The sequence below is a fragment of the Sinohyriopsis cumingii genome, chromosome 13 (assembly GCF_028554795.1).
Source record: "Sinohyriopsis cumingii isolate HCF-2022 chromosome 13, ASM2855479v2, whole genome shotgun sequence".
Taxonomy (NCBI): domain Eukaryota; kingdom Metazoa; phylum Mollusca; class Bivalvia; order Unionida; family Unionidae; genus Sinohyriopsis; species Sinohyriopsis cumingii.
Genome location: NC_142973.1, coordinates 44,379,436 through 44,398,934, shown reverse-complemented (window position 1 = coordinate 44,398,934; position 19,499 = coordinate 44,379,436). Strand labels below are relative to the sequence as shown.

Sequence of the window (19,499 nt, the reverse complement as noted above, 5' to 3'; positions counted from 1 at the left end):
GCGATTTCATTTGAAAAATAAGGATAGTAAAAATCTGGTGTGAAATATGAAATGTAATGGAAGATATTACAGCGGAAGACACCACGTTAAAGACGAAGAGAATTCTCTTCCAGAGTAAGCATATGACGATTGTGCTTAACAACAAGAAGATAAAGTTGTCTCTCGTTTGCAACGATTATCCTGAATATTTTGATAAACTTGCTTTATTCACGAAAGAGCTCGTTAAAAATATTGACAATCTTTATAATCCAATATCGCAAAACAAATACAAAAAAATTACAATAGATGATGAGCTAAAATTGTTACGTTAATAAGGCAATAGTTACTCATGGAAACTTTATCAAAATGATAGAACCTGATTCTCTTATCAGCAGTGAAATAAATATGTACTTGTTCTGTCATGATGACGCGAGTTATATTATTGCAAAAGCTGAGACATTAAAAATATCTCAAGAAATCTCCAGCAATTTTGTGTGAAATATCAGATACAAAAATGGCTAGCAATTTAGTGTGAAATATATCAGCAGTCATAAATAAGTGGGTGTTTCTGTATCAAACCCTACTTTGCTTGACAACGGCAACGATTCAACGGCATGTCCTTGGCGAGTAAACGATTATGAAATAGACGCTGTTGCCTCAACAAAGTTGTTTTCGTAGTTGTTTAGACTAACTTGAGGGGGCTATGGAGGGGGTAGAATTATGTTGTCGTCAAGTTCAAAATAGGGTTTTGGGCCAGAACACCCGCTTTATAAGACTGCTAGTATGCACATAAATAATTAAGAGTCTAATGATTTAACAACTAGAGGCGACATCTTTTAAAGATGTTGATTTCAACAGGTAGTCGGTTTGAAAGTATTTTTTGTTATCTTGTCATCAATGAACATAGCATATATATATATATATATATATATATATCTGTAATCTACATACTGGAAATACAACCAGGAATGTCAACATACATATATGGACTCCACTTGCCAGCCAAAGATGGAAAGACCATCAAGTTCATATGTGTATCGATATGTATCGTATCGCAGGCTGTGTATCGTGAATCGTACTGATACAAGGCACAGGTTTATCGTTTCACCCCTAGTAATAACCTCCTCCCCTTTTCTAGGAAAAGTGGGGGACCAAAATTCCTCAGGCAATTAAAGTTGAGACCAAACGGAACTTCCTATCCACTAAAAGTTAAATGTCGAAAAAAATGTAATTTCAACAACTTTTAAGTCTGTCACACCAAATGCTGCAAGCTGCCACAGTATATCTGCATGTGTTATGTTGAGGCAGCCTGAATAAACAAGAGTCCTTTGAAGGGCTGACAAACCTCTGGTCGAAAGGAATTACCAGGAACTGAAGATAAGACCGTTTCTTCCTTTTAACTGCAGAATGTTGAACTCATCTCTGATATTCTTCTGTGATAACAAGATTTTCAAATTATCTGCTGTGGTAGACATACTGTATGTCTGATCAGAATTTTTTAATTTAGGACCAGCAAGACATTACAATAAGTCTTCTTGTGAAAACCCCATGTTGATTTGACTTTTTGTTTTGCCGGAGTAAGTTTAACAGGATGGTTGTCATTGTGACCATATTGGATATCATATCTGAACCATATTCAGTTATTACCGACTTGACATCCAAAGAAGTCTTTCAGTGAAACCCCTACTCTGATATGACCATTCATTCAGGAGAAGTAGAGGTAAGATTTTCAAAATGGCCACTGTGGTGGCTATACTTGGATATCTGAGCAGCACCATTTGCGTTTGACCGAAATAGGCATCATAAGAAGCCTTAGTAAATACCTCATGTTAATATGACCATCGTTTCAAGTAGAATAGTGATAACAAGATTATCACGCTGGCCAATGTAGTGGCCATATCAGAAAACTGATCTGCATCATTTTCAATTTAGGATCAATTTGACAGGATAAAATGTATTCTAATGAAAACCGCATGCCAGTATCACTTTCATTTCAGGAAGAGTTGTGAGAACAAGATTATCAAGATGGCTGCCATGGTGGCCACACTGGATGGCCAAGCAGCACTATTTTCATTTAGGACCAACCAGATCATGGGATGAATGTGTTTATAAAGCTTCTTGGTCATCATCCAATCAGTTTAGTAGCAACAGCAATATAAAAAGTGTGTGCTAATGGACGGACAATGGATGCTAGACCTATAAAAAATATGCTTTTGGACAGTTGAAGGGTGCTTGACCAATACAAAAAACTTGTGATAATGGACAGATGAAGGGTGCTAGAACAATATTTAAAAAAAACTTGGTTAATGGACAGATGAAGGTTGCTAGAACAATAAAAAAAAACTTGTACTAATGGACATATGAAGGGTGCTAGACCGATAAAAAAACTTGTGCTAATGAACAGATGAAGGGTGCAAGACCAATAAAAAAAACATATGCTAATGGACAGATGAAGGGTACTAGACCAATAAAAAACGTGTGCTAATGGGCAGATGAAGGGTGCTAGACCAATAAAAAAACGTGTGCTAATGGGCAGATGAAGGGTGCTAGACCAACCCATAAGCTCTTTTAGCTTATGACCAGCAGAGGTTATTAATACAGGTATGCAGGAAAAGACTAAGGTAGGTAAATATAAAAGAGAAGGGTAGTTACTGGTACATGGGTAAAAGTGATGACTAATACATACCATGTTTGCTTTGATTTACAGAAGAACAAATATATTCAGCAGTGTAATTTTATTAGAGTCCTTACAGTCTTTCATAAAATAACAAATTTATGCATTCAACTTTATATATCAAATAGAGTTGCAAAACTACAAAAACATAACAGTACATATCAATAACTCACATGACTTAATCACTCAAACTTATACAAAGATATACAAATGACTTAATCTCTCAACTTATACAAGGTGCTTTTCACATACATTTATCCATCAAGGAATAATACACACTCACATAATGAGGAAAATGTCAACTACAATTTTATACACACTGCATTATTGTTACAGATTGTCAATTAATATTTTATCATCTTCTTCTGTGCTAATATTAATAAACTGCTGCAACAATAACAATTGCATATACACACTGTATATATATATATATATATATATATATATATATATATATATATATATATATATATATATATATATATATATATATAACATAATGTGCTAAAATCCAATATACATTTGTAAGCTTATTATCTTTTTGAATTAACATTCTGAATCAAACAAAAAAGATGCTTCATGCAACAATAACAATTTCATATACACACTGTATGTATGTATAAATGTATGTATGTATGTGTGTATGTATGTATGTATGTAAACGTATTATCTTTTTGAATTAATATTCTGACTCAAACTATACAGATGCTTCATGTTAACCTTGAACTTGTAGCATCCAATATACTTTTTTGTCAGCTAATAAATTTTTAAATTGCACCTAATTCTTCTCTTTGTCATTAACATCAGATGACAAATGTACTCCTATTAATATTTTTTGACCAATCCCTGACAAAAAATTGTTCTTCTGCTTCATAGAACAGTAGTAAAATCCCTTAAATTATCATCTCCCTGAAATTTTCATATGATTGCCTTAAAAATGTATATCATATATGAATGTCAACATCCTTTGTATAAAATGAGAGGGAATAAATTTCAGTTTGATATAATCTAATGAAAAGTAAGGTGCTTGCTTAAAAATATATTATGAGCAAATTTTCTTAACATTTTAATTGTTTATCCAAATGCTGTGCTAAAGGTCAGAATCAAAGGTCAAGGTTACTGCCAGGTGATGAAGATACAAAACTGAAACTGGTTCAACAACCTCCTAAATTTGATCTTACTGTGGCCTTGACTTTTGACTGTAGTAATGATGTATTAAAACCAGTTGTAGCAAGCACAAACTTGTTACGCTGTATTAGTGAAACATTTCATTTAAGTACAGTACCCTCTTAGGTCCAGTGGCTTATCAAGAAAACAAACATATATAATGGACGGATGAAGGAATGTATTGATCTTAGATGTGAACAGAAATATGAGCAGGTCTATGATATAATACACCTGACTTGTTGACATGGGTAAGTCTATGACATAATACACCTGACTTGTTGACATGGGTAAGTCTATGACATAATACACTTGACTTGTTAACATGGGCATGTAGAAGCCTATGACATAATACACTTGACTTGTTGACATGGGTAAGTCTATGACATAATACACTTGACTTGTTGACATGGGCATGTAGAAGTCTATGACATAATACACTTGACTTGTTGACATGGGCATGTTGAAGTCTATGACATAATACACTTGACTTGTTGACATGGGCATGTAGAAGACAATGACATAATACACTTGACTTGTTGACATTGACATGAAAAACAATACATTTAGATTTAGATGCCATGGAAGCCATATGTTTTCTCTCATGGCATTATGAATATGTGGAACAATTTGTGATCAGTTCAGTAATTTTGATATTGCTCATCTTACAGACTTCAACAACTACCAGTATTAAAAATGTCCATAAGTTATAACGCTGATTAATGTGGGTTACAAATTGCTGTTAAAATGATTCACAATTTTTTTTTTTAAATGTCAAAAAAAATTATTATCCATAACTTGGATATATACAGTTATAGTGACCTACAGAAGTTTTGGAGATCTCAAATGGCTATTCACTGCTTTCCAATTGAGTCAAAAATTATCTTCCAGTACAAAAGAAAAAAAAAGAAAAATAATTAAACTGTATTGAATAAGAAGGAAAATTAATTAGTGATTTTGTCTCTTGAAGGAGTTTGGAGATTAATAAATGATTAATTATGACTTCTTTTACATCCATATTTGGAAAGAAGATATCAGAAATAATCTCTGGGGAATAATGAATTCTGATCAAAACATAAAATGAATTGTATAAGTTGTATACAAATGTACTCAAGTTAAAAGCTGTGTATGACTGACTGATAACTTCAAAATTTCAAACTAAAGTCTATATCACAGATCATATATATTGCATTTGATTTACATCACAACCTCAGTCTGTATTTATAAAGTGAAACACACAAGTATGAATGAACAAACAAAAAAATTTAAATGTCAGTGTCTCTGAAACATAATACTGTATCCATTTTTTTATATATCATATACACACATGAATGAAATAAAAGAGTTTTATTACAAAAATACAAACAGCTCTGCCATGCTATAATGAATTATTTGATGTTACCAGAATTTATTTAGAATGAAGTTATATGTAGCCATTGTACACATTTTATGGAGTTGAAAATAAATAATGACTATTTATCCTGGAATCTATGTGCTGAACACCCATTACAGAAAGAGATATTAAAAGCATAAGTAAATTATATTCTCACAAATAGTTTATCCCTAATACCAACTGTACAGTACTCTTTTGCTATAATGATATTTATAGGAGACATACAAATAGACAACTGTACAGTACTCCTTTGCTATAATGATATGTATAGGAGACATACAAATAGACAACTGTACAGTACTCCTTTGCTATAATGATATGTATAGGAGACATACAAATAGACAACTGTACAGTACTCCTTTGCTATAATGATATTTTTAGGAGACATACAAATAGACAACTGTACAGTACTCCTTTGCTATAATGATATTTTTAGGAGACATACAAATAGACAGCTGTAAGGTTACCTTATATAATATAACTGCATGACTGGTCTTCATCTTTTCACTAATGTCAAATGCACCTGGTCAGTCCTTGTCAAGCATGACAAAGGCCATAAAAATGGTTCCTTACAATAAGAAGTGCCCCCATCCCCTGATTAAAAAACTTCAGGCTGGAACACTGTATACAGAAATACTTTATGGATACAGCAGTCCCTCATTGTAAGACCTTTCATTATAACACCATTCCGGTTATATGGCAGGTACGGTAAAAAATCCCACCATTTCATTACTGTATATACTCGCCTATAAGTCAAGTCAAACACCACAGACCCAGATCTGCCAGCACATAATGCGCTAGCAGATCTTGGTCTGTGAAGTTTGTTAGCTGTAATCAGTAGAACACAACAGAGACCCAGATATGCAGGTTCATTATGCAACAGCAAATCAGGATATTTGTTTTTTGCAGTTTTACTTATTTATAAGCAAATATATTTGGTATATTGTAATGAAATAATATGTATAATGCATATCATTATTATGTGGTCTAACTATAAGGCAGTATATTCCATAGTGTTATAATGTGGAGATCATTATGCTATTCAATAATTAAATTATATCAATGACCATACCTGCCCTATACTGAAGTACATTACAGTTGGGGAGTACTGCAATAGTAAAAGAGCACTCATTGGTCCAGCCTGCTGCTCAATTCTAAATTATTCAAATATTTTAATAATATTACTTTTGGCATCACACATACATTGCTGAACAATGTATTACATAGTCATATAAATAGCATAAACCCACACCTGCTATTGCATAATACACCTGTACATTATGATCTAGAGCATCCATGATGGGCAAAGTAACTTCCATTCCACGCTAGAATACAGTCAAGTGGTGGGGGGCGAAATATGGGGGAGTTATTGTTGAGTAGTCAATATTTAGAATGTTTGAAACCATTGATTGTTAACATTTGTTGTTTTTTTTTTATCCCTGAGCCAAATAGTATCAAAAACAAGTTGGTTTGAAAATACTAAAATTGGGCTTAGTTTGATCCTGGAAAATTCCAATTTGCCTGTTTGTGCAAGAGAAGTAACTGTGATATTAAATTACTTTTGAAACTGACTGGCAGGTAGAATGGTACAAGGCATTTCTTGTTTTATTGGGTGAAATATGAAGCAAACTTATTTACCTTGACTAGATTCTAATCTGCCTGTAAACTTCCACATAATAATAATTTCCTCTTGATTAGCCAAGATACATTCATGTAATTTTATTCACTTCCTAAAGCTGGGAATTATTGATGGGAACTGCATACATTCAAACATGACATAACTATTAAATGAACACAAATCTTTGTCAGAAGTCATAAGAATCATATGTTCAAACTGTTTTAAAGTTTATACCATATTCAAAATAAGAAAGCACTCGATGACTAAAAAAAAGAGGAGGATGAAGATGAAAACTTAATAAAAGGTCTGAATTGTCCTTTAGCATGGATACTGATTCATACTACTTTGTTAATTACCTAAAGGATATTGTGTAGATCTTGATCTCTTGGCATATTAAAGAATCGCAGATTTAGGTCACTTTCTTCAATGTTAGCTGTATATTGTAAATGGTTAACACAGTACTTTTACTCTGTAACTTTTCAAGGCAAGGCAATGATTTCAATAATGTTTTTACCTATCTCAAATTATATGCATATCTTCTGAAGAAACATGCTGTAATTACCTCACTCTGTCCAACACTGACACATCTTCACATATCTTCCAATCAAACATGTTGTATTTTCATTCTTGAGTAACCAGAAGATACTTCCTATTTATACTCAAGCATTTATCTTTTTTTTTTTACAGGATAATCTTTCTTTTACAGGATTGGTAACAAGAATTATTTCTTTCATTAAGACCTGAAAAAATGAATCTCTCCAGAACAAGAAAGAATTATAAAATATTGAATTTACTATCACAGATACATTTTTACTATAAAAAAAAAATACATTCTAAGCTCAAGTATTTATTTGCTTTTTCATCAAGAAAAAAACTTGTTTAAAGGTACCATTTTATATACTGTAAAAAATCTATCCTATCCTGAGAGACTTTAAAAATGCAACAAGCAAAATATAGGAAATCATTATTATGTGTTTAATCAATCATACAATGTTCACCATTTCTTTGTTTTAAAAAAACTATTTGATCTGGACTTGATTGCAACCACTGGAAGGCCAATACAGCATATCTCCTGCGGATACTCATCATACAGTACTCCCTCATTATAATGCTGTCCATGGGAGTCATATAAGGTACCAGCTTAAAGTGAGATTGCCTTATACTCAAACTACCTTATACTGAAGTCTATGATACATACAGTAATTCCTTGTTATAATGCTGTCCATGTGGGCTATATAAGCTACCTTATAACGAGACAACCTTAAATTAAAGTACATGATGCATACAGTAAAACCTCATTATAATACCATCTATGCAAGTCACAGAGTATACTATCTGACAGTGAGACTGCCTTATGAAGTACACGATACATATAGTACCCCTCATATAATGCTGTCAATGACAGCCATATAATAAGCTACATTATAGTGAGTGTCTTATAAAGTACGTGATACATAAATATCCCTTCATTATAATGTGGTCAATGGGATCCATAGAGTATACTACCTTACAATGATTCTGTTGTATGAAGTACATGATACAGTATTCCCTTAAAAGAATGCTGACCATCTAAGCCATAGAGTATACAAGCAAATGATACGTATAAATTTACTCACACATGTCCATATTAGTCTTATTAAAGGAACTTTTATAATTAAGGATCTTATAATGAGGGAATACTTTATTGCCAAACATGTAGTATGCATCCAGCCAGAAACAGCATAGACCCATATCTATCACTTCATAAACTTGCAGCAAGTCAGGCTCTATGCTGTTACTGAAAGAAACAGTTTAGACCCATATCTACCATTGCATAAAGTTCCAACAAGTCAGGGTCTACACTGTTGCTGAGAGCAAACATTTTAGACCCAGATCTGCCATTGCATAAAGTTCCAACAAGTCAGGGTCTACACTGTTAGTGAAAGAAACAGTTTAGACCCATACCTACCATTGCATAAAGTTCCAACAAGTCAGGGTCTACACTGTTGCTGAGAGCAAACATTTTAGACCCAGATCTGCCATTGCATAAAGTTCCAACAAGTCAGGCTCTACAATGTTGCTAAAAGCAAACAGTTTAGACCCAGATCTGCCATTGCATAAAGTTCCAACAAGTCAGACTCTACACTGTTGCTAAAAGCAAACAGTTCAGACCCAGATCTGTTATAGAATAAAGTTCCAACAAGTCAGGCTCTACAATGTAACTGAAAGCAAACAGTTTAGACCCAGATCTGCCATTGCATCAAGTTCCAACAAGTCAGGCTCTACACTGTAACTGAAAGCAAACAGTTTAGACCCAGATCTGTTATTGCATCAAGTTCCAACAAGTCAGGCTCTACACTGTAACTGAAAGCAAACAGTTTAGACCCAGATCTGTTATTGCATAAAGTTCCAACAAGTCAGGCTCTACACTGTAACTGAAAGCAAACAGTTTAGACCCAGATCTGTTATTGCATAAAGTTCCAACAAGTCAGGCTCTACACTGTAACTGAAAGCAAACAGTTTAGACCCAGATCTGTTATAGAATAAAGTTCCAGCAAGTCAGGCTCTACACTGTAACTGAAAGCAAACAGTTTAGACCCAGATCTGTTATTGCATAAAGTTCCAACAAATCAGATTCTACAAGTATTAATAGATCCAGATCTGCCAATGCATTAAATTACAACAAATTTTATTAAAGCAAGCATTTGCTGACCAGGTCTGGTAACACATTACGTGATGACAGATCTTGGTCAGTGCTCTGCAAAGTTGGTTTAACTATGCACATGGATAGTATTAATGTACCACGAGGGCATTCCTAGTTAGTCCTCTCTTGGTTGAAAATAGTATTAATGTACCACGAGGGCATTCCTAGTTAGTCCTCTCATGGTTGAAAATAGTATTAGTGTACCATGAGGGCATTCCTAGTTAGTCCTCTCATGGTTGAAAATAGTATTAATGTACCACGAGGGCATTCCTAGTCAGTCCTCTCTTGGTTGAAAATAGCATTAATGTACCACGAAGGCATTCCTAGTTAGTCCTCTCTTGGTTGAAAATAGTATTAATGTACCACGAGGGCATTCCTAGTTAGTCCTCTCTTGGTTGAAAATAGTATTAATGTACCACGAGGGCATTCCTAGTTAGTCCTCTCTTGGTTGAAAATAGTATTAATGTACCACAACGACTTTCCTAGTTAGTCCTCTCTTGCAGCTTTTTGTGCTATATATAACTAAATGTCTTAAACATTTGTTCATGTTCTGAATGAGCCCAAATAATGAACTCTTCTAAGCATGAATACAAACAACAAAATTTCAACCAATGAAAACTGAACTATTTCTACATTAAATTTCATTGGTTTAATGCAACAGAACTGCTTCTATATCATATTTCATTGGTTAGGAGCATTTGAAATGCTTCTCTGTTACATTTAATTGGCTTGGAGCCAAATCTAATGCTCACACTTTGCTCAGATGTTTGATGGATCCCAGGCTTGACCTTAAATTCATCATGGCAGTTTGACTGAAAAGCTCAGATTCAAATTTCAAGTTACAGTATGAGTATATCTAAAAACTATGATCATAGAAACATAAATATAAAATGATTTCCTCTCAAATGTTGAATACATTTTTGACCAAATTGGATGTGGTAAGCATCTTTATATGAAGGTGTCTAAATATGGCAGATATCTTGTTGTTGTTGGGGTTTAACGCCATTTTTCAGCACATGATAGGCTATGCTTCGCAGCCAGTATTAATGGTGGAGGAAGAACCCGGGAAAACCCCAGGAAGAACCACCGACCCACAAGAAGCTACTGGCAAGTTTTCTCACATACTCACAATAGCCAAATCCTAGACTTGAACCCACGCAGAGAGAGGTGAGATGGCAGTGATCCATAACAAAGAGTGCTTTAGACCACCGGCCACTCCTATGGCAGATATAATTTTTCAATATTATGTTAAAAAGTAAGTAGCAACTTTAAAAACCTTCAGTAAAACCATGCAACCAATTTTTCAAAAATATTGACTGTGATTATCTTGTCATCAAAACTTTTAAAGGTTGAACAATTTATTCCAATCCATGTTTTAAATAAGGTTTCCATTGATGGGACTGATGGTGTACTGTCTGAAAAGCATCTCCAGCAATTCAGGACAATACTATTTCTTCTTTTGAACTATTGTTTGCTGAAAACATCTCAGATATTCCTGAGTGGCAAGATTCAATCAGCTACTGGGGCAGTCATGTTGGATCTATGATTGGCACCATTTCTGTTTAGGATGAATTAGTTACATTTAGCAAATTCTTGTGAAATCCCATGTTATTATAACCATCAATTCTGCAGAATTAGAGACAAGTTTTTCAACATGTTCATTGTGGCTGCATTATTTTAAATCCAATCAACAGCATTTTCAATCAGGACCAATTAAATATTGTAATTAGCCTGCTGGTGAAAATACAATGTTGATATGACTTTCCATTTAGAAGGATTAGCAATAACAAAATTTTCATAATAATTTCAATAGTAGCAACACTGGAATTCATATGTGCACCATTTCCATTTAATACCAACAACATATCATAAGAAGTCTTCTGGTGAAGTAGCGATAAGATTTTCAAGACAGTCACTGTGGTGGCCATATTGGATATGAGATCAGTGACTTTTTTAAATTTAAAACCAATCAGACACGATAAAAAGTCTTTTACTGTAAACACCATGCTGATATCACCATCCATTCAGGTGGAATAGCAAAAATAAGATTTTTAAGATGGTCACTGTGGTGGGCATATTAGATACCCACATAGAACCCTTTTCATATGGGACCAACTAAGACATCATAAAAAGTCTTCTGGTGAAAACCCCATGTCAATATGTCTTTCCATTCAGGAGGAGTAGCAATAACAAGATTTTCAAAATTGCTGCTGTGGTGGCCATACTGGATATCAGATCAGCTCCATTTTTATTTAGGACCAACAAGACTTCACAGAAAGTCCTCTAGTGAAAATGCCTTGTTGATATCACCATCCATTCTGGAGGAGTAGTGTAAACAAGCTGGCCACTGTTGCAGCCACACTAGATGTCTGAGCGGAACCAATTTCATATCGAACCAACTAGATATTATAAGATGCCTTCTGATGAAAATTTATGCTGAAATGATTTTCCATTAAGGAGGAGAAGCAATAACAAGATTTTCAAGATGGCTGCATAGTGGCCATATTGGCCGTCTGATTGGTAACGTCATTTAAGACCAACAGGATATCATAAAAGCTCTTTTAAGTTGTTATCATTATTTTCAGATCCAGTAGACACCATAAAAAGTCTTTTAGTGAAAACATCATGTTGATAGTATCATCCATTAAGGTGGAGTTAAAAAACAAGATTTTCTAGATGGTGATTATGGTGGTTTTATTAGATGTCCAGGCAGAACCATTTTCATCTAGAACCGACCTGACATCATAAGGATCCTTGTGATAATACCACCATCCATTCAGGAGAAGCAGCCATACAGGATGTCTGAACAGCACCAGTTTTGGACCAACTAGACCTGGGGATGAATTGGTGTACAGTTTCAGCAATCCTCCAAGTAGTTTAGGAGGAGTAGCAATAAGAAACTTGTACTAACAGATGGACGGATCATAGACAATCCCATAAGCTCCTTTGATCTATGACCAGTGGAGCTAAAAAGTGAATAATGTTATAAAAAAAATCTGAAAAATTGCTTGACCAGTTTCTTGTAAGTTTGATCCAAAGCACTGCTGCATCAGCTTTTAAACCAGTGCAACAAAGAAGAGTTATCTTAAGCCAGTTTGTGTCTTGTTATGATCTGAATTAACCCTGCACAAAATCAAGATATTTGAAATTTTTGTCTGAATACAAATTCTAACCCAAGTCAAGTTTGAAAACAAATTCTTTGTAGTTGAGTTGAAGTTCAAATTCTGTTTACAAACAACTTTGTAACGTCATGGTCTAGTACAAACAATCCACCAATCAAATGTGTTATAGATATCCTGTGAGAATTCACATCTCTCTCAAAGATCACCGATATCCAAATGGCAAATTTCAATGTTGTCATCTCCGATAGACCGTCTGAGTTCAGATCTAAGAAAAAAGAAAAATTAATCATTACATTATGCTAATGCTTAATAAAGCTATGTTCTTTTTCAAAATAAAATGTTGGCAATCTGGATTTGGTACTTCCAACAACTTATTACAAACTAAAGAAATTAATTGCTTATTTAAGTGGCAGTTGACTAAATATTTTTACCTAAATGTAATTACAATACTGACTCAAAACAAGTTTGAGCGCATAAAGCTAACAATGTTACACAACACAGAAAAACAGCTGATTTTATCATGATTAACATGCGAGTTCATATTCCTTCAACAAACAAGATTTCCCAAAATCTTAGCACTATTTTCCCCAAATACCACATACAATAAAATAGAAGTGTTCCAAACAACCATGAAAGGATTTAAAAAAAGGATGGATTCAAAGCAGGGAGTCAAAGTAGAAACAGATCAAATAAAAGTTAGCCACAAAAAAACTTGCTTAAAGTGGACTCTGTTGTTGGACTTTTCAGGCGTCAAAAATTAAAAGTACACAAAGATGGATTTTATATGTATTTCAGCATTCCAGAAAACATGAATACTATTATTATTATTATTAATATTATTATTATTAACAACAACAACAATTTAAAATGCCCTATGGCACCCTTATGAGCACAAGATATGTATTTAAGATGCCCTTTAAGGGGTTTAAAGAGCCATTAGAAGGGATATTTACCATGCCCATTTTAGATTTAGGGGATAATTACCATGCCCTTTTCAGATTTTGTTGGATAATTACCATGCCCTTTTTAGATTTTGGGGGACAATTACCATGCCTTTTTTAGATTTTGGGGGATAATTACCATGCCCTTTTTAGATTTTGGGAGATAATTACCATACCTTTTTAGAATCTGGGAGATGATTACCATGCCCTTTTTAGATTTGGGGGGAAACACTACTGATATGAATGTCTAAAAATCAGAATCAATAAGATTTCAATTTTGATTCTAATAATGTGTAGAAGCTATAATAAATATTGCACATATACATGCATTATTTCAAAACAAGACTGCTGTGTTTTCCATAATTTTCAATCTAAGTTGCTATCCAAAGTGATAGGGATCTACAATGCTATCCAAAATGATGGGGATCTAAGTTGCTATCCAAAGTGATGGGAACCTAACTTGCTACCCAAAGTGATGGGTACCTAATATGCTACTGAAAGGGATTGGGATCGACAATGCTATCCAAAATGATGTGGTTCTAAGTTGTTATCCAATGTGATGGGGATCCAAGTGACTATTCAAATTTTATGAATAAATGTACATGACTGTTTCATTATTATCTGAACTTGTACTTTTCAAGATGTAAGTAAAAGCTGTAAAGACTTTACATAGTCATGTGTTCCTCTGAAAGTTTTACATACACATGATATTTGATTAAATTTTCTTTAAGGTATTAGCTTTCTTCCCAGAAAAGAAAAAGAATGAATAAAAGAATTAAAAATATTGACAGATGCACTTCAAATGCAAAATATGGTGCAGTGAGGAAATAAAAAGTACATACTACAAAATGAGAACTAGATCTAAATTGGTGCTTTAAATAGGTCTAAAATCCCTGTATAAATCTAATGTAAGTTGTTTAAACAGTAAGCTTTATGTAATATACTAAATACATGAGTAATGAGTGTTTCGACAAAACAAATGTGCAATTGCATTGCTTCTGTTAGTTTACCATCTGTAAAATGACATGTCGGGGGACAAATCTTAAGTAAAAAAACAAGATAGACAAGAAAAACCATGCATATGTTTTGCCAACAGCTGCCTATCCCTGATCCATTCTAACATGACTGATATAATTTATGTATAATTTTGATTCCTCTGTGGACAATAGTGGACATCTAACCAACCTGAAAGCAAAACCTTACTAATTACTTTGCATGGAGAACAACATGAGTGAAGATAAAGAGTAATGTGTGAAATAATATAGCCACTCTCAGTGTAACCACCAGGGGTGTAAAACTGAGGGCAAAAAAAACCCTTGGTGTCAGAACTGGGGGTCAAACAAAAAATGTGGGGGTCAAAACTATACTGACAAATTTTCATCCAACTCGTACTTTTTCAGCTTGAAATAGGATATTGCAACTTGCACAACATACTCTCTCTCTCTCTCTCTCTCTAAACATATAAATAAACCAACATGCACAGTTAACAAACAAATGCATTGTCCATTCAAAGAATAATTTTATTAGTTAATTTTCTTTTAAAATCGTACTTTTAACAGTCTCCTTATAATCTTATTACATACAAGCCAATACAAAAAGCCTAATAAATCTTTTTAACCGAATGGCAGTCAATTTACTGCCTGTCATAAAATGTGTACTATCATCGGTTTCATTGTACTTCGTCCTAGAACAAATTTATCCAAAAATGAAGGAGACTAATGATTCATCTTGTTTCTAATAAGTTACACTTGAAATTTAAGGTCTTTCTTTTATTGCAGCAAAGTTAGAAACCAACAAAATCTGCAATGACCCCCTGACTGTGTAATCCAAATAAACGCATTTGTCTCGGCAAGTTTACTGACTTCTTTGTTGTGAAAGAATGTATTGGGTTATAATGTGTTCTCAGATATCTTGTGGCGAACGAGGGCAGATTTGTTAAAATTCTTAAACCCTGTCATGAAAGGATTATTCACTTCTGCAGTCTTCGCAATCACGCTATCAGAAGTCACAACGGTAGTCCTAATGGATGTGCCGTATTCCAGTCAAGGGAATTATTTTCTCCATTTTTCATTAAAGTTAGATCCACAGTTACTCTTTTGTGTTCTGCTTCTTTCACTTTCTTTGCTAATGATTTTTAGTGCACGACATTTTAATCTGGAGATCACTTTCTAGTGCAACAAGCATTGAGGTTAAACATCAAGATAACATCTTGCTGAACTTAATGGAAATCGCGTGAGAGCTCACGAGAATAGGGGAAGCTACTCCATCATAACATTGCCTATGCTAGTCTGGTTCCTTATTTCGTATGTTCCCTGCGTTCCACTCCACTATACGAATAGAGGAGCCCAACACAGGAAGTAAACAAAGCAGGGAACCAGTCAATACCTATGCTCGGAGTATACACGATGCCACCCTTCGTCCAACGCACTGGATATTAAATAAAAACTCCTGATTGCATTATGCGAATCCCTTGCGTCAAAAAAACGCACGGCAACAAAATGTGTGCGTCATTTTTCTCCAGCATGCGTCCCTGACGCACAAATGTGCGTAAAGGGAAACACTGGCCACTCTTCTCATTGCAATGTAAGTGGATGGATCATATTTCTCTTTACGCCAAGGACAAACTTTCAAGCTAATATTGTTTAAATTTTCATAATTGCAAATAATCTGTCATATAAACTGGTAAAAACATGTATTAAACTGATTTTTTAAAATAAATATACTAAAATGCAGACTCTGTGCAATACTGCATTCATCCCTAATTGATATAACAAATGATGCCCATGCAAGCTGGACAAGCCCAAACTGTAAAGACGTTTTGTTTTCTTCTTTCTTTCCCCAAAGCCATTTTTAAAACTAAAGTTCAAAGAGCACCAGAAGAAGATAACAGGTCTGATGATCTATTAGCTGAAAAGAATTTCCGTGGAATCAACAAAAATTATGTTTATTCATTTATTTCTTTTATTCTTTTTAATTGCTAATACTGAAACCATTTCATATTCTTAAGAAACTCCAATATACCAAATTTAGTAAAATAAATATTTTCTTATCTCAAAGCAAGCTGTAAATGCAGTACATAAATTCTTCGTCATGATCTTTGACCTTTAACCTATTGGAATGGATATCTCAGACAATGTTACGATATATTCATATGTGAAGGTGATTAAATTTATAGTATTGTTTTGAGTACCAAAACCAGTAACTTTTTGAACTGGCATCATTTAAGGTATTCTTTAGCTATATTAACAAACTGGATTTAATGAAAATCTGTTTTTACTTTGTTTGTGTTATCATGCCACAAGCTAAAATAGCTAAAAGCTGTAGTCCAACCATCTGACCTTAAAACTAATGTCAGAATGCTGACAATCATCTTGTTTTTTGTAACCCAGTTCAATATAATGTAAGGTCAACGTTCATTTGTGCATATATATATATATATATATATATATATATATATATATATATATATATATATATATATATATATAGTAATTTTAATTTTAATTTTGTTTCAGTAATTCCCTTTGTTACAGTAAATCTAGGGATTGGACTTTGATGGACAGCAAAGCAAGAAACCTGACTATGATGTCTGGATTTTTTTCATCATTTAAGTATCTAAAAGTATATAAGATCATTTATTCATTCACAAGCAACAGTCTTAACAGTCACTGTGTTTATAAGCTTAATGATGTAAAATATGGAAGCAAAAACCAATGACTTGACCCCAGCATCGATTAAGTTTAGTTTTCAAACTTCTTCATAAGTGAAAATATGATGATAATTAGATCTGCACTATTTTCATCCTGAACGAATTATATATTGCAAGAATTGTTTTGGTGAAAATCCATATTGCCACCATTCATTCGAGTGATAGTTACATACAATTGCTGAGATAGCAGTTAGCCTATGGTGGGAAATTTTAGGGTTGGGGGCAATTCTGACAATGGCTAAGGGGTGCAAAATCATACATCCATCAGCAGTCACTTGAACAAATTTTTCGCTCAGAACCACGTACATACTGCCACAATTTTACAGTCTAAAGCCTGATAATCATGTGACCATTGGTCTGGGTGAAGTAGCCATATATGGATTTTTAGGATGGCTGTTAAGGCAGTCATTTTGGAAGTTGGATCAGCATACATTTTAATACAGGAACAACCACATATCACAAGAGAGAAGCATATTAAAAATAAAAAACCATGTTAATACAACCATACATTCAAAAGAAGCAATTGAAATGTGGCAGCCATTTTGGGAGGTTACAGCATCATCACTTTCATTTTGCACTGAACACAATTAGAAAGAAGTGTTGTAGTGAAAAACCCATGTCAATATGACCATTCCTTCAGGAAGTGTAGCAATAACAAGATTTTCAAGACATCCACTATGGCAGTCTTGTTGGAGGTCTGACTGGCACCATTCTCAATTAATACAAACTACATGCCATGTTTTGGCAAAAACCCAAATGCTGAAATGACTATCCATTCTGGCAGAAGTAGCTATAACAAGATTTTTTAAAAGGCCAAAATTGCAACCTTATTGGAGGTTCATGTAGACATTTGGGAGATAAAATATCATCATTTTCATTTAGGACCAGATAGATAACAAATCATTTAGCAAAACTCTTCTGTTGATATGAACATCCATTAAGGAGAAGTAGCAACAAGAATTTCATGATGGCCATCATGGCAGACATGTTGTTGTTCTAAGCATCAACTACATATCATAAGAAGTCGCTGTGTTGATGCAACCATTCTCTCAGGAGAGGATAGGACAAACATTCTAAAGCTAGCCAGCAGCCATGTTGGCACCATTTCATTTAGGTCTGATGCTGTATGGCACATCAACACATCAAGGCAACTGGAGTAAAGTGCCTTACCAAAGGACACACCATGGTAGCCAACTTGAAATGATCCAATTGTAAGATCTGAACCCACACCCTTTTGGTCGCAAAACTGGCAAGTTATCCATTGAACAACCATGGATAGACCTACTATACATATATTTTTTTAATGAAAACCACATTCTGACACAAACTTCCATTTAGGAGAAGTAGCAATAAGAAGACTGGCAATATTGGATGTCAGACTGGCACAACATTTAATTAGGGCAAACTTTTGTAAAGTCTTTTATTAAAAATCCCATATTAGCATGAACATGTATTCTTGAGTAGTAATATTTTCAGGATAGCTGCATATTGTGGCCATACTGGACGTCCAAGTGGCACCATTTTCATTCAGGGCCAACTAGACAGATAGATGATTGTGTGTGTAATGTTTCATGGCAATCTGCCAAGTAGTTCAGGGGAATTAGTGCTAATGGATGGATGGACAACAGACAATGGATGACAGGCCATCCCATAAGCTCATCTGGTCAGTGACATGTACAGCTAAAAATGAGCAACTTTTGGTTCTAACAGACTGACTTTGCTGCAAATAAAGAAATCATTCGAGACAAACCTCACCCAATCCAATTTACTACAATATGTGATGCATCACAAAAGAAACACATAAAATTAATTAAAAGGAAATGTTCTGTGCATCCCTGCGCTATCAAGTGGTGATAACTCAAAATAATAAAATAAAATGGGGAAAATTACAGGTACCTCATGTCTATTGGTCCTATCTGCAAAATGATGAAATTATGTGTAAATCCACTAAATTCATAAAACATTTTTACACCCAGTCAAATCTATGGTTTAGCGACAGGAAAATAGGCCTCGAAATCAAAATCTAATTCTGATTTGCTTCCATTTTAAATATTTTTCTACTTGGAACAAATTATTGTTTTATACAGAACATGTCAAAAGTGTCTCTTCAAGTTTTTTTAATTTATAAATAATATATTCCAAATAAAATTCGGCTAACAAAATCAATACACATTTCTAATATTTTTTGTTGTTTCCACATAGTCTGTGCAAAGAAT

At 34.0% G+C, this 19,499-nt stretch overlaps 1 protein-coding gene across 1 annotated transcript in view; it reads right to left on the bottom strand.

Annotated features, from left to right (window-relative positions):
• Positions 1-2,699: 2,699 nt before the first annotated feature.
• The window catches only part of LOC149785326 (uncharacterized), a 68,325-nt gene continuing 51,525 nt past the window's right edge, over positions 2,700-19,499 (bottom strand). Inside the window, exon 18 of the mRNA XM_089979224.1 lies at positions 2,700-12,898. Within this exon, the coding sequence (XP_089835350.1) occupies positions 12,829-12,898 (70 nt within the window). The 3' untranslated portion in view covers positions 2,700-12,828. The remainder of the gene's footprint in view (positions 12,899-19,499) is intronic.